Source organism: Ceratosolen solmsi, unplaced genomic scaffold (genome assembly GCF_000503995.2).
Source record: "Ceratosolen solmsi marchali unplaced genomic scaffold, CerSol_1.0 scaffold6, whole genome shotgun sequence".
In the NCBI taxonomy this organism is placed as follows: Eukaryota; Metazoa; Arthropoda; class Insecta; order Hymenoptera; family Agaonidae; genus Ceratosolen; species Ceratosolen solmsi.
Window position 1 is genome coordinate 13211038 of NW_011948414.1, and position 14709 is coordinate 13225746.

Below are 14709 nucleotides of genomic sequence, written 5' to 3' on the forward strand. Positions count from 1 at the left end.
CTAATTATAAAGAAAAATTTAATTTAATAATTTTTAAAATGAATGCCGAAGAAGAAGTTTTACGAATTCAAAAAAAATTAAATAAAATGTCAACTGGTGATGGAACGGTATTAGCTTATTAATAATATATTCATAATCTTGATACTTACTTTTAAATAAATATTTTTTACAGGGACAGGAGCAAGCCTTAGAATTATTAAAAACATTACAGCAGTTACCAGTAAATTTAGAATTACTTCAGAAAACACGTATTGGAATGACTGTTAATGCCTTACGAAAATCTAGTCGAGATGAAGAAGTAATAGCACTTTCTAAAATGTTAATAAAAAATTGGAAAAAGTTTCTTTCAGGTATGTAAAGTTATATTGTTAAAATAATTTCTATTAAAATTAATTTACTTGCATCAGGTCCTAATAAAGATACAAAAGATGCAAGTTCATCTTGTAGCTCAAGGAAGAAAGATGATAAATTCGATAAAAATAAAGAAGATATTGATTTAAAAAGAGAAAGAGAAATTGTTGATAATAAAGATATTAAATGTAAAGAAGACAAATCCAGTAAAGACTTATATAAGAAACAGTCTTCTTTCCCAGCTCCTACTACTACTGATGCAGTACGGCTAAAATGTAGAGAATTACTTTCAGCAGCTTTAAGAGTTGATGGTACAACAATAGATGGTTGTGCTAGTCCTGAAGAGTTAGCTGAAGAACTTGAAGAAGCTATTTATGCAGAATTTAAGAATACTGATAATAAGTATAGAAACAGAGTGAGTAATTTATTTTCTATTAAAAAGTTCATGTCATTAATACAGAGCATTCTAAATTTTTGGTAATTATTTTAAATAACTAATTTATATTCATCATTTTTTTTCTAAGAAATCAATTTAATATATTAAATAATTTAATGTTTCTATGTAATTTTCTAAAAGATTATCTAGATTAATATTTACTCTTTAACTCAATTTATTTTTCAACTGGCTTTCCTATAAGTTGTACAAATGATTTTTATGTTATTGAAAGAAAAATATATTTATTAATAACTAATCGACATTTATTGGATTGTAAATTGCAACCTCTCAATATCAATGTGACATCGATTTTATAAAGTGATTGAAGAATTCTTATATTATAAAAAGTTAATCTTAAGATATTATATTGAAAAATTAGAAATTATTGTTAATAATATCTATATCCAATTTTGTTCCAAATATAAATATACATGCAATAAAACTTATTTGTATACAGTATAAATAATTCTAAACTGTATTTAATAGAATAAAACAAATATGAAGATTTAATTAACTTATGCAAACTGTATATTAGCATTTAATGAAAAAATATAAAAATAAATAAAAATTAAATTTATTTCTATCGTGTGTTATAAATGTACAATTTCTGGTTTTGGACTTCTAATAAAAATAAAACAAAAATTATTGCATTCATTAATTAATAATATTTTTAATATTTTAGTCATTAATATTTAAAGCCAAATTTGAATTATCATTTAATGTATTTATTATCTCAGGAACATTATCTTAAATAAATTTTGATTCTCAACCATTTTTATGAAGATAATTATCACATTTTCTTGTATAGTTGTGAATGTTAATTTGCTCATGTACTCAATAAAGTGAGGTAATTTGAAATAATGTAATATCTAATGTATAGAACATTTATTGTAATATATTGTTTAATATATAAAATATTCAAGAAATATTGAATTACCATTGGTTTTTAAGATAAGCAACATTTATTTGATCGGAGAGCTACATTGATATGATTGTACATTATTATAGTAGTTACCAATAAAATCTATTTCATGGGTGGTGAATTTTGGTTTTGACACAGCCATGTATTTAATTTAGTATGTAGTTAATATTTTGACCTCCATTCAAATAATGTAATCTCTTGTAAGGTAGCCACAATATAATGTCAGGGTTTCTTTACAAATATATGTTATTATACTTTAATAGAGAGCTTTTTATTAGAATTTGTAATCAACTGATGTAATATTTTTTTTACAAATTACAACCTATTTTTGTATTTTATTAATTTTGTAAAAAATGCTATCCTAATGTGGTAAAATCTTAAAACCAAGTAGTACTTTTACATTAATTTTTTTTATTTGAGGAACAAATGTTAATGATAGTGATAAATAAAATATGATATGATGAATGATGGTAAGTACACCAAAATAAGATATTAATTATAATTGCAGACGACAGCTAACTTAATTCGAATTATAAAATATATAATTATATATATTTTAGAATTTATATATTTAGAATTATAAATTATGTATAATAATATACATTATAGATTTCAATACAATATTCAAAATTAATTTTATTTTTTAAGAAAAAATGATTATATATGATTTTTCGTATTAATTTTCAAATAGAATCAAATTATTATTTTTCTATGTTATTGATTATTCATAGAGGTTGCGAGGATTTGGTTGCTTTACAGCATAAAACTAATGGATGATATGTAGAAAACATTAAGATTTAAATCGAATGAAATTTATAGTATTTTACAAAATAAATTATGAAGATTCGGCTGAAAATATTTAAGAAAGAATTACTGTTATAATATAAATGCTTTAACGTCGGAAACTATCATTTTAATTATGGAAATTAATTGACAATTAATAAAATTGTATATTACTCATGACGCCAGTGTAAATGAAAAGTTATTATTTAAGATTTTCGATTTTATTATATTAATATATAAAGCTGTATAGACATAATTGAGAAATTAAAATAATATATGCTTAAATAGAACTCAACTAAAAAGTAATAAATAACAAATTGATCGATAAGCTGAGTATTCAAGATAGTTTTATAGTAAATAGAATGGTGCTTGAACAGTACCAGTCCTTATATCAAAGTTTTTACACATAAGTATTAATACGAAAATTGGCTTGTAATGATATGATTTATGAGATTAACACCGAAAAATAGTTTTAAAATTTCCAACTATCAAGTAACTTGATCAGAATCAAATAACAAAAAAATAATATAATAATCTCATGAAAAACAATATTTTTATTGTTACGAATATTTCAAGTTTCATCAAAATTAATACCTAATATTTCTAAAGATAAAACTTAGGCAATTATTGATATTGACACAACTTAAAAATTATTATTTACTAGGTATTTTTATAAGACCAATTTAATATAATTATTGAATAAAACAATATATAAAATTTTCTTGTCATTTTTTTATGGCAGCACCAACAGAATATTATTAAGTTAATTTACGTATTATGGTTTGATGATTTGTACAATCACATCGAATTGTATTTAGAAAATAGTTCGACTTTTAGTAATTGATAGATTAAAGTAATCATGAAGTCATAACATATTTTATATATTTGTGTATTCTGCTATTATAAAAATACCAATAAATATTACATCTCGTTAAAAACCACCTGTAAAGTATATTTGTTATAAAAAATATATATATATATATCATATTTAAAAAAAAACTATAGCAAGTCTACCTATTCCCAATAAGGCTTTTGTATACAAAAATAATAAAACATTTTAAATCAAGACACTTATTTTTTAATATCCGTTTATTATGTTTAATATATTTATCATTTCAGAATAATAAATATATTACTGTAAGATTACATATTAATATTGTAACAGTGCTAATATTTAATGAAATTTTTTTAGGTACGCAGTAGAGTAGCAAATTTGCGAGATTCTAAAAATCCAACTTTAAGAACTAATTTTATTATTGGAGCTATAACTCCAGCAAGGTTAGCAATTATGACTGCTGAAGAAATGGCAAGTGACGAAATAAAGCAATTAAGAGAACAGTTTAAAAAGGAAGCAATTAATGATGCTCAACTTGCTACTGTTCAAGGAACTAAAACAGACTTATTAAAATGTGGAAAGTGTAAAAAGAGAAATTGTACTTATAATCAGGTACAAACACGATCTGCTGATGAACCTATGACAACTTTTGTCTTATGCAACGAGTGTGGAAATCGATGGAAATTTTGTTAAATTTAATTTAAAAAGAGGCTCATTGATTCATTTGTATATAATTTTATTCATATATATATAGACAAAGTTTTAAGTTAAGTTTTGGGCTCTAATTGAATATATTGAAAAGGAATTTATCGAAAATTAATAACAATATTCTTAATTGACCGATCGTGTTAAATACATTGCTTGTGTCACTATTTCTATTAAAAATACAAATCTTATAAATGAAATTATTGACTTAATTTCAAATTATAATTTTGTTTATATTTTTCAAAATATCTTCTAACCTTTGCCATTAAATTTATTTTGTGTTTATGTTTATGTATTAATATTTATTAAGTTTTTTTTTATTAGACAATCTATTTTATTTAAATTTTTTTCTCTTTTTAAAAAGCTACCAAATTACGTATGCTAACGATATCGTTGATGAAACAATTTTCTATAATAAAATTTTTAAAACAAATGTGACAAAATTATCAGTGAAGATACAATAATCAATGTAGATTACATATAAAGGTTCTTTAATCGTAAACATTTTTTCAAAAATAAATAAAAATTGTAAAATAAATAATTATAATTGAATTTTTTTACTTTTTAATACATCTGTTATATTTTTACGGTATAGTTAATAAAATGAAGTATTTGATACATAAAGAATTTAATTAGATATTTACACAGGTCAAATATACATATTACTTATGACAAACTTAAGATAACATGTATCGAAAAGTAAAAGTAAGAAACTATAAAGAATGATAAAAAGTTGGATATTAATTCTTACGATACTATTGTAATTTACCTCATCATCCATTATCCTTATAACACTAAAAGATTTTAATTAGTTGTTAAAAAATTATCAATTGCAATAATATTCTGTTGATTATAAAATAATACGTAGGAAAATAAAGTAAATTAATGGGTATGTTAAGATATTTTTCAAATATTGATTGATATAAATATATAAATTAAGTGAACTGTATATATTTATCAACAAAGACTGCTCATAAATAAGTTAGTTATTTATCTAATATAAATTAATTGACGTAATTTGATATAACGAAATCGGTCATAAACGTATTCTAATATAACTTATAAGTTTCTTTTATTGTAACTTAGTTTATATAAATCGTATAAATTATTAGATTTTAATTCTATTAAAAATGTAAAAATAAGAATCTTGATAAGTCAAATAATATTACCAAGATGGAATAACAGTATTTTCCTTATAACGTAAAGTAAACTAAGCCAATTTTAAGAGTACAATGTGACAAGTAATATTTTTCTGGATACGTGTATTAACTTGATAATTCACTGTTAGTCTGTATTAAAAATATATGAGTAATTAATAAAAATGAAAGTAGTAAATATGAAATAAAAAAACAATTGTCTTATAAAGAAGAATTGTTTTGATGATTACGATAAAGTAAAGTGCTGAAGGCACTCAAGAAAGTAAGTAGATATTTTAGCATTTGAAAGTTTATTCTTGTCAAATAAAAATTTGATAAAAAATTTATTTAAATAAAAATAAATAACTATGTATTGTGCTTTTTTTTATAAAATAGTATAATATAATATTACTTTGCTCACTGTTTTACAAAATTTTTTCCAATATTTGACTTATTACATAGCTGAATAAATATTAAAATATTCAAATATTTAGAATATTCAAAACAAAACAATAAAACTGTTTTGAATTTTTTACGGTGTACAGTATTATAATTTTTTTAATTTCTTTTAATACGTTTGTAGTTGACCACTTCTCACTATATATCCTAATATAAATATTTAAAATTATAAAAATTTTGTAATCACTTTGAATTATAAACGCTGTAACTATGTAAAAATATATGATGTAAACAAATATTTATTTTATAAGAATAATTATACGCATGTAATAGAGAATCAAAATTTAATTCTGTTAAAAATCCTACGACACTCAGGAGAGTTAAATCATAATTTATTTACAATATGGGAAAAATGTGACAAATAATAGAGATATGAGAGCTGCCATCCGTCTATTCAATTTAATTTATTAGTTAATAGTTTCACTAATGGAGAAATTCAAATTTTTAAGCAATATTCTTTATTTATGCATTTGAATATTTATATAATATATATAATTTTTTTCATGAAGCCGCATAAGTATGTTTTTTAATAAAATTTCATAAAATACATATATATTTTTTAAATATAATCCAATTATAGTTTAATTTAATACTGTTCCAACTATTAGATTCTTCATATTAAACTGGACTTTGCTTCTAAATCTTTATAAATGAGCCAATAGAATATTATTTTAATCTTTTGAAAGTACTGCATACGAAGACGGGATTTCTATATATAATTCGTTATCTGGTTTTTCATAAAAGAATAATAAAATACAAATTAATTCATAATGTAAAAATTATAAATAATAAGTTCTAAAATATAACAGTCAAATCTTTCTTGTTTTGTGCTTAGAAAATAGTTACAAATACTTTATAGTGGATGATAAAATAATAAATCATTTAAGGATAAGAGATTTATATAATAGAAATAATAAACTGAAATACGTAATTAATAATGAAAACGCAACTTAAAATAATACAAAGGTACACGCAAACTCTACTTTGTTTCGTGTAAATGTCTATTCATATATTCATTAAATTTTCCATTCATATTCGTTCATGTAACATTATCTATTTATATCTACGCTGTAATATAAATTATTTGTGAAGGAGGTGGAATCCATCAAATGTAAAAATTAAATTAAATATAAAGAAAAATAACATGTAAATAAATATTTACTAAGTACAAATAAAATCATAAAATAATATTATTTTATTAAACTAAAAATTAATCAATAACCAGGTTTACAAAATAATTTACATAAATAATAATTACATAATGGTTAAATAATATTATAATACAATATTTGTTTATTATATTGAATTTAAATTGAAGGTAAATTTTATATTTAAATTTTTTGCAAGTCGCAATTGGTAATGCTTACTGAAAAACGTTGATTTAAAAAAATGAAGTTATTTAGCTTCCACATCAAAAATAGTTTTGTAAATGAAAATCCACTTTGAATGTTTCTTATTTTATATACTGAATTACAGACACCGCTTCGAGTTTTCTTTGTAAAAAAATAATTTATTAATACATAAATTATATTACGAAACATTATTTATAAATTTACTACTTTTTAAAAAGCAAAAATTTATTGCTGAAACGCATAATTATATAGATATTAATAACTTATATTTTGACGCTCCTTTTCTACATTTTCTGACGTATTACATATGAAAATTTCTTTTATCTTTTATAAATCTTTTTAATGACATTATTTAGATAATACTAAATAAGATCCACGGACAGCATAAGTAAATAATACTTTCTTATCTAAAGTAGTATTGAATTTGAACATCTTATTTCAAATACAGGCAAATTGCATTATTAATAAATTAAAAGATTTTATGAACATATAAATAAGTACTGCTGCAATATTCTATTACCAAGTAGTAGTTAAATAAATAATAAACAACAGAAAAATGCTACAATAAAAATTGAATGGTTAATTTTTAGATATCTAGGACAATCTAGTACTAACAAAGGAAATAAATTGAGTCATTTGAGATATTTACTATTCTTTACTATTTCGAACATCCCACATTCATACCTACTCAATATGATTATTTCCGTTGAAGCATTTAGTGTTGATATCTTAAAAAAAATTTTTTAGCTATGAAAATACAGTCATTTTATTTAAAAATCTTACAATAGTTATTACAAGTTAAAAAGTAAATAAATTAAAACTATTCACAATTTTTGAATCTATTTAATATATATTTGTTATAGCAAATACTATTTAAATTTATAAACAATCAATATAAAATTTATTTTATTTGTACATATGCATTTATTCTATATTATATTTAAAATAAAATTGCATTGTAATATTTAGCATCTCAAATTTTTTTTAGTAATATAATTACAAGAGCATATATTTGAATTAAACATATACATATATATTATAGTAAAACAACTTCCTAATAAATTATATTTGCTTATCTTTGCTTTCATTCAGAATAAAAATTGTTAAAGGTTTAATTATTAAAAAGGTATAGTACCACTTTCATTTCATTCTAATGCATACAAAGATTATAATTTTATTTTACTAATCGCATAATATTTCTACTATAATATTAGTATAAATAATTTTTTAATCCATTTAATATAATATTAATAGAGCATAAATTTAATAAATGGAAAATTTGATAGAAATGAACAATCAAGTTTTATTTATAAGGATAAATTGTATAACATGTTTTGAATAAATTTTATATATAATAATGCAAAATTAGAAGTTCTATTTCTTTAAATGTCATATTTATTATATTTTAAAAAGGTTCGTGTACTAATTGTATTAAGGACTGATTAAAATTTTTAATTTAAAATAAATGAGTAGTTGCTTCACAAAAGTTATTTTATTGAAATTCTGATTCATTATAATCAATTTATTGCATATATGCGCGCGTATTTATATGCAAGTATCACACACGCGCACGCAAATACACACACGCACACACACAAATATACCCACAGCCACCCACGCACACTCATACATACATTTGTATGTATGTACAAGATTTTTTTATTCTAAAATTGTAAAAAAAATTATTATTGTACTAGTGTCAATTGCAGAAAACTCATTTCTGAAAAAATGTTTATCAATAACTTTATTCATCTATTTTTAATGTCCTTTAGCAGCTTCCTTTACCGCTTCCTTAGCTACGTCTTTAGCTGCTATTATTAACGGCGTTAATGATGCCAGTGGCCTTGCAAGCTTCAAAAACTGATGCTAAAAGTAAAAAAAATTGCACTTTAAAAATTATATAAATATATATGTGTATTAAAAAATATATATTTAATTACCTTTAATAAATCTGAAGCTGCTGACCGTTTTTCAACTTCCACTTCTAAACATTGATCTAAAAAATCTTGAAAAATACTGGATAATTTGTCTTTTTCCTTTATATCAGGTTTGCCATTCGTTGCAATTAAATATAATGCTTTTAAAGGATTTTCATTTAAGTATGGTGGCTCACCTTCTATCATTTCAATGGCCATTATTCCTAGTGACCATATATCAACCTATTAAAATAAGATATTTAAATAAAAATATTTTAAATACTTAAAGTCAAACTACAATTTAAATTAAATTGTATTATTTTGTTTAAATTATATTTTATAAAATAATTCAATTTTCCTAAAATTTATACTCTGAAAAAAGTGAAATTATAATTGCAATATATAATGAATGAAATTTAATTATATTAAATATATTAATTTTGAAAATAATTTTATTTTAAAACTGTTATTTTCTAAGGTACTTATAATTTTACATTGCAAAACTAATGGTTTGTACTTGAATCTTAAATATCCATTTTTATTAAGTTACAGAAAAATCCCATGATATGTAATATTAGATGAAAGTAAGTACAAAACGAAAATATTATATGTAATCACACTGTGTGGTCTATATAATTTCTAATCCTTCATTAATACTTTAATTTATTTTATCAAATTTTATCCATCTTATATTTAGTATATATTAAAATTTTGAAGAAAAAAAATGTACAATTGAATAACTATTATATAGATGCATTGATTGCTAATAAGCTAAATAATAAAAAATAAATGTAAAACTCAATTGATACTATTTTATCAAATTTCTATTGTACTTCTTTTAATTGTAATAAACTAGCTATTTAATTTTAATAATTATAAAAGTCAAGTAACATGATACAATTAAAAATGGCTTGAATGAAGGAAATTATTTATTTTCTAATTTCTCTTAACATAGCTTCAATAGAAAGATTACAGTATATCAAAAGAATGAAAACTACTACAATATAATTTTGTAATATATTAAAATATGTGTCACTAGTTAAGTTATGTATGTTATAGTATTCTCATATTAAAGCTTAAGTATAGATGAATCGAAGTTCTGTTGAAAAAGGAAGTCAAACAGATTTTAAAGTTTACATTCTACAGATAATCTATTAGAAAAATAGTATATTTGTTATCTTGACCCCTTTTTAACAGTATAGAATTATAAAAAATAATATATACATATACGTATCATCTTCTTTAATACATGATTTTAAAAATGTAGAGAATAAGCACATTATGTATAAAGTTTAGTTCTCTCGATTTTTCTGTGTAATGTTGAATACTCCATTAACGATATTAATACTGAATACCATGTTATGGTTTAACAAGAATTTTTGGTAAATTTTTTTTATACCCTTGTATTAACATAATAATTCAATAACAAATATAGTGTACAAATAAAAACTTGATAGATCTAGGAACGGTAACATAGTATTTTAGTAAGTGAATACTATAAATTTTAATTTACATCAACATACATTACGAGCTTTAAATAATTTATATTTCAATTAAAACATATTTAACATCAGAAATATTGTGTTTGTTCATATGCTGCTTTGTTAAATTTACATATTTGGAAGGAAAATGAATTAATTGAATATCTTAATATATTAAAGGATTAAATTGTGTAATTTCGATATTTTTTAAAACTATATGCTTGATATTACGAGAAATAAAATAAAAATTATTTAAATAAATAAATAAAATAAACAAAAAATATTATTTTTATTGTTTTTGAATACCTTGGGTCCATATTGCTTTCTAGTAACGACTTCTGGTGCCATCCAGTACGGAGTTCCAACCATGGTCGTCCGTTTACTTTGTTCTGGAGATATTTGTGCACAAAAACCAAAATCTGTTAACTTAACACTACCATCTAATCCCAAAAGAATATTATCTGATTTGATATCTCTGTGAATAACTTGATTACAATGTAAAAATTCTAATGCTTGTAAAACCTCTCTACATACTGCAGCGATTTGTCCTTCATCCATGCAAGTTTCAGTTACTACATCTGTTAAACTTCCTCCAGGTAAATATTCCATTACTACCCATAATTCTTCTCCAATAAGATAACTGTCTAAGTAATTTACAACATTCGGGTGCTTATTTTCTCTCATTACTAATATTTCATTTATAATAAGCTCTTTTTTAGGTTGTTGTGATAAATTCATTTGCTTTATTGCTACTTCCATTCCTGTTGAGCTTTCAATTGCTGTAAACACTGTTCCTGAAGCACCCTGTCCAATTTTTTCCATTTTAGTATATCTTCGATTTGGATCCCCAATGCTTACAATAGTTCTGAGTTTTTCAAGTATTTCTTCATCTGACATTTTTTTTTTACGCGTTTTATCATTTTGTACCGATCGTGATTGATCTGCTGTTATGGTAGGTGTTGATAAAGCTTGATTTTTATTCTTATCTAATAACGATTGATGTACTTGTGGCAAACCATTTCTTTGAAGTAAATTTGTACTTGAAGTAGTGAATGGTAAAATGATTTCCTCTTCAATGGGTTTTGTATACTGTATAAAAAAATTTATGTTAAAATTACCAGTAACATATATATATATATATATATATATATATACACACATGTTATATAAACAAATATAATTGTTTATAATTATTCAATTCTTAATTGAATTTTTTTTATTAATAATTAAATTAATATTGGTAAAAGATTCAAATAATTTATTTTAGTTGGATAAATAATAAGCTCTATTGCCCTGAATCAAGTTGCAACGAATAGTTTTTTGTTGCTGTTCAATTTATTTATTATAACATACGTAATTAATTATAATTCAGAAAATCTATACATTCTTAAGATTTTATTAGTCAAAAAATTTTGTTTTTTAAAATTATTTTAAATTGTTTACGAGAGCATAAGTTAATTTGTACTGATCTTTTTTTTTTGTTGAGAAGGCAAAACATTAGTGATAGTGCCATCTAAATTCTTGCAGCTTATCCAATGAAGTGTTAAATCAAAACAACAACTACGCATTGTTTTTTATGCATATGATTATAATGAATAAGAAAGCAGTTTAAAGATTTTTTTGCGAAGAGATAGCTCGTTAAATTGTATAATAATACCCGTATCTTTCTTAGTATTTTATAATGGCGCAGAAATTTAGCATCAATGAATGCTACCAAATTAATTGTATTATATATAAATATATATATATATATATATATTTATATTTCTATTTATATATATATATATATATATATATATATATATATATATATATATATATATGTAAACGTATGTGCACGTGCACAGGTTCGACTTATAGTTATAACAATTCCAGCCCCTGCTTTAGTCGAACGAGAGCCCTTAATTATGTAGTACTGGTAATGAAAATCCATATTGCTTTTACACCAAATAAGGAAATACTCTAAAAGAGAATACATTGCAAGTTTCTTTTAATTTATATTGTAAATATAGAGCTTTAAGCTCTTACTTCTGAACAAATCTAGGTACTTTCTACTTTAGAATAACAATAAATTTATAGATAAGGTTTTGCTTCTATATGGTTTAATCTAATTTATATATTATATGATGCTAATGTTTAGTACACTTCTAATAGTTTTATAATTTAGTATTCTATATGTATTTGTGGTTACTTAATGGCAGGTTGTGATTTCTATCTCTTTCATGTTAGTCAGGAAATCAAATTAATATATGTGGAAAAGATAATATATTACAAAAGTCCAAAGTATAACTAATTAGTACTCCAGTACCGTAATTATGTATTGCCTTTCTTTTATTTTGCGTAACAAAATATAAAAATTGAAATGTATAAATGCTAATAAAAATATATTTTATTAAAAGAATTTTTATATAACTAATAAGAATAAATAATAGTTCATTCATTTCGTACGATTTTAATATTTTTTAAAATTGTAATACAAATTATCTATCTATCTATCTATCTATCTATCTATATATATATATATATATATAATAAATACAATGCACTTACAATAGATTTTGTACGCTCTGGTCTTACTGTTATAGGTGGAGGCGGTGGTTCATCTTCTTGTTCAGAACTAGTTGCACAAGCATCTGTTGGTGTGCTACTTGGACTACTACTACTTACTCTGTAATTTAAAAATTAATTACTTGACAATTTTCTATTCAATAAAATATAAAAAATAGTCGTATTTACTAATCACTTTATATTCAATTTCATTTTAATTTGCGTACTTGTATGTTTACAAATTTATCAAAGGAAATATACAACGCATGTGACCAAGTTATTTAATGAAATGTTTTTCTACTAGACTTATATAATTCAGCAGATTATGCAATTCATCAACTGTACAATAAGTTATTTATATATAAAATCCTTATTAGATCTACAAAATAAAAACTTTATATTTTTTAATCTGTACGTAAAAAGTGGTTTTTTAGTTTGTCACAAATTTTTGGAAATTGGAAAATACGTTCTATTATTTAATTATTATATTTTACTAAATTGTTTTTTGATACCTCGACTTATTATATTAATCATTTCTATTATGATTTAATTTTTTTTTTGTATATAAGTTTTATTCTCGTATTATATATAATTGTTAACAAGTTTTAATTTATCATGTTTAAATTGATCGATATTTCTTTTAAGTAAAATCAACAATATCAATTTTACATCTTATATATTGGTTAGTTGTTGATCAATACATCTTTATTATTGGTATATATCAGTAATTATATTTTACTTCTTACTTACAATGATTGAATTTATTGATTTTATTTTGCAAGTATTTTTAAAATCACTAATTTTAGTAATAAAACATAAATTATTATTGAAATATGATTCAATCACAGAAATTGTAAAATAAATACACTTATTAGACATAATCATAATCTGAATATTTATGTAAATAACTAAAAAATTAAAATATTGACACTTTAAAAAATAGATAACATTAGTGTTACCAAGTCATAACATTTTACCTGCTTGATGAATGTTGCGAATGTAAACTACCAGACGTATGAGATATTACTTGATTGCGTACATTACTTGTACTAAACGCTATACCTCCTAGATTTCTAGGACTATTAGACCGCTCTAATGGAGTTGGATAAAATCCTCCATTGCACGAATCTGAATAAAAAATTAAATATATATTGTTAATACTTGAATATCTAATCTTATTGTAGTGATTTATAGTTATATTAATTTAAAAAGATCATCCTAACATTAAGTTCAATCCTATTACAATAATAACTTTTTGCATGTAATCATGATTAACATAATTTTTTTATTTAGAACACCCATATTATATAAAATCTATTTTTTATTTGCTTTCAATATTTCGTATATCTTTTACATAATGTAAAATTTTTTTTTTAATTTTTAATTTTTTAACATTATTAGGCGGTACAAATACTATGAAATATATTTATACAGTGCTTTCTTCCTTTTCCTACTTTTTACATGATATATATAAAATATCTTATTCTGAAAACTTATAAATTTTCAATTTTTAATAAACATCATTAATAATATCTAGTTTATTAGATGATACCTAGTAAACTAGATATTATTATAAAAATATGGATTTCCACAAATGAATTTTTTGCCGTTAGAAGTCATTAATAAAAAATTTGCATCTTAAAGCACTATAAAAATTTTTCAAATTATGTTAGCTTCGCATTTATTGTATACTTAATAAATTCTAATAAATAAGAAATTATTAAATACAATTTTTAAGATATTTACTGAAATATGAATATATAAGTTTAAACATAATATTATAATT

At 22.1% G+C, this 14709-nt stretch overlaps 2 protein-coding genes across 7 annotated transcripts in view; one reads left to right on the forward strand and one right to left on the reverse strand.

Annotated features, from left to right (window-relative positions):
- Window positions 1–38: 38 nt before the first annotated feature.
- TfIIS (RNA polymerase II elongation factor) lies at window positions 39–4162 on the forward strand. The gene is made up of 4 exons (XM_011507084.1): window positions 39–107; window positions 173–350; window positions 408–766; window positions 3685–4162. The coding sequence occupies exons 1-4, from the start codon at window positions 39–41 to the stop codon at window positions 4018–4020; spliced, it is 942 nt and encodes a 313-aa protein (XP_011505386.1). The 3' UTR covers window positions 4021–4162.
- A 4289-nt stretch (window positions 4163–8451) lies between these two features.
- The window catches only part of Pak (serine/threonine-protein kinase PAK 3-like protein), a 39486-nt gene continuing 33228 nt past the window's right edge, over window positions 8452–14709 (reverse strand). For all 6 annotated transcript variants that reach the window (XM_011507092.1, XM_011507090.1, XM_011507087.1 and 3 more), the window contains 5 exons: window positions 13901–14051; window positions 12927–13044; window positions 10683–11465; window positions 8920–9138; window positions 8452–8845 (listed from right to left, as the gene is read on the reverse strand). In XM_011507092.1, coding sequence (XP_011505394.1) covers window positions 8738–8845; window positions 8920–9138; window positions 10683–11465; window positions 12927–13044; window positions 13901–14051 — 1379 coding nt within the window. In that variant the 3' untranslated portion in view covers window positions 8452–8737. The remainder of the gene's footprint in view (window positions 8846–8919; window positions 9139–10682; window positions 11466–12926; window positions 13045–13900; window positions 14052–14709) is intronic.

Excerpts from the sequence above, each read along its gene's own strand:
- TfIIS (XM_011507084.1), top strand. The coding sequence starts at position 39 with ATGAATGCCGAAGAAGAAGTTTTACGAATTCAAAAAAAATTAAATAAA. Across the intron at positions 351-407 it reads TTGGAAAAAGTTTCTTTCAG|GTCCTAATAAAGATACAAAA; the intron begins GTATGTAAAGTT and ends TACTTGCATCAG. Across the intron at positions 767-3,684 it reads ATAATAAGTATAGAAACAGA|GTACGCAGTAGAGTAGCAAA; the intron begins GTGAGTAATTTA and ends AAATTTTTTTAG.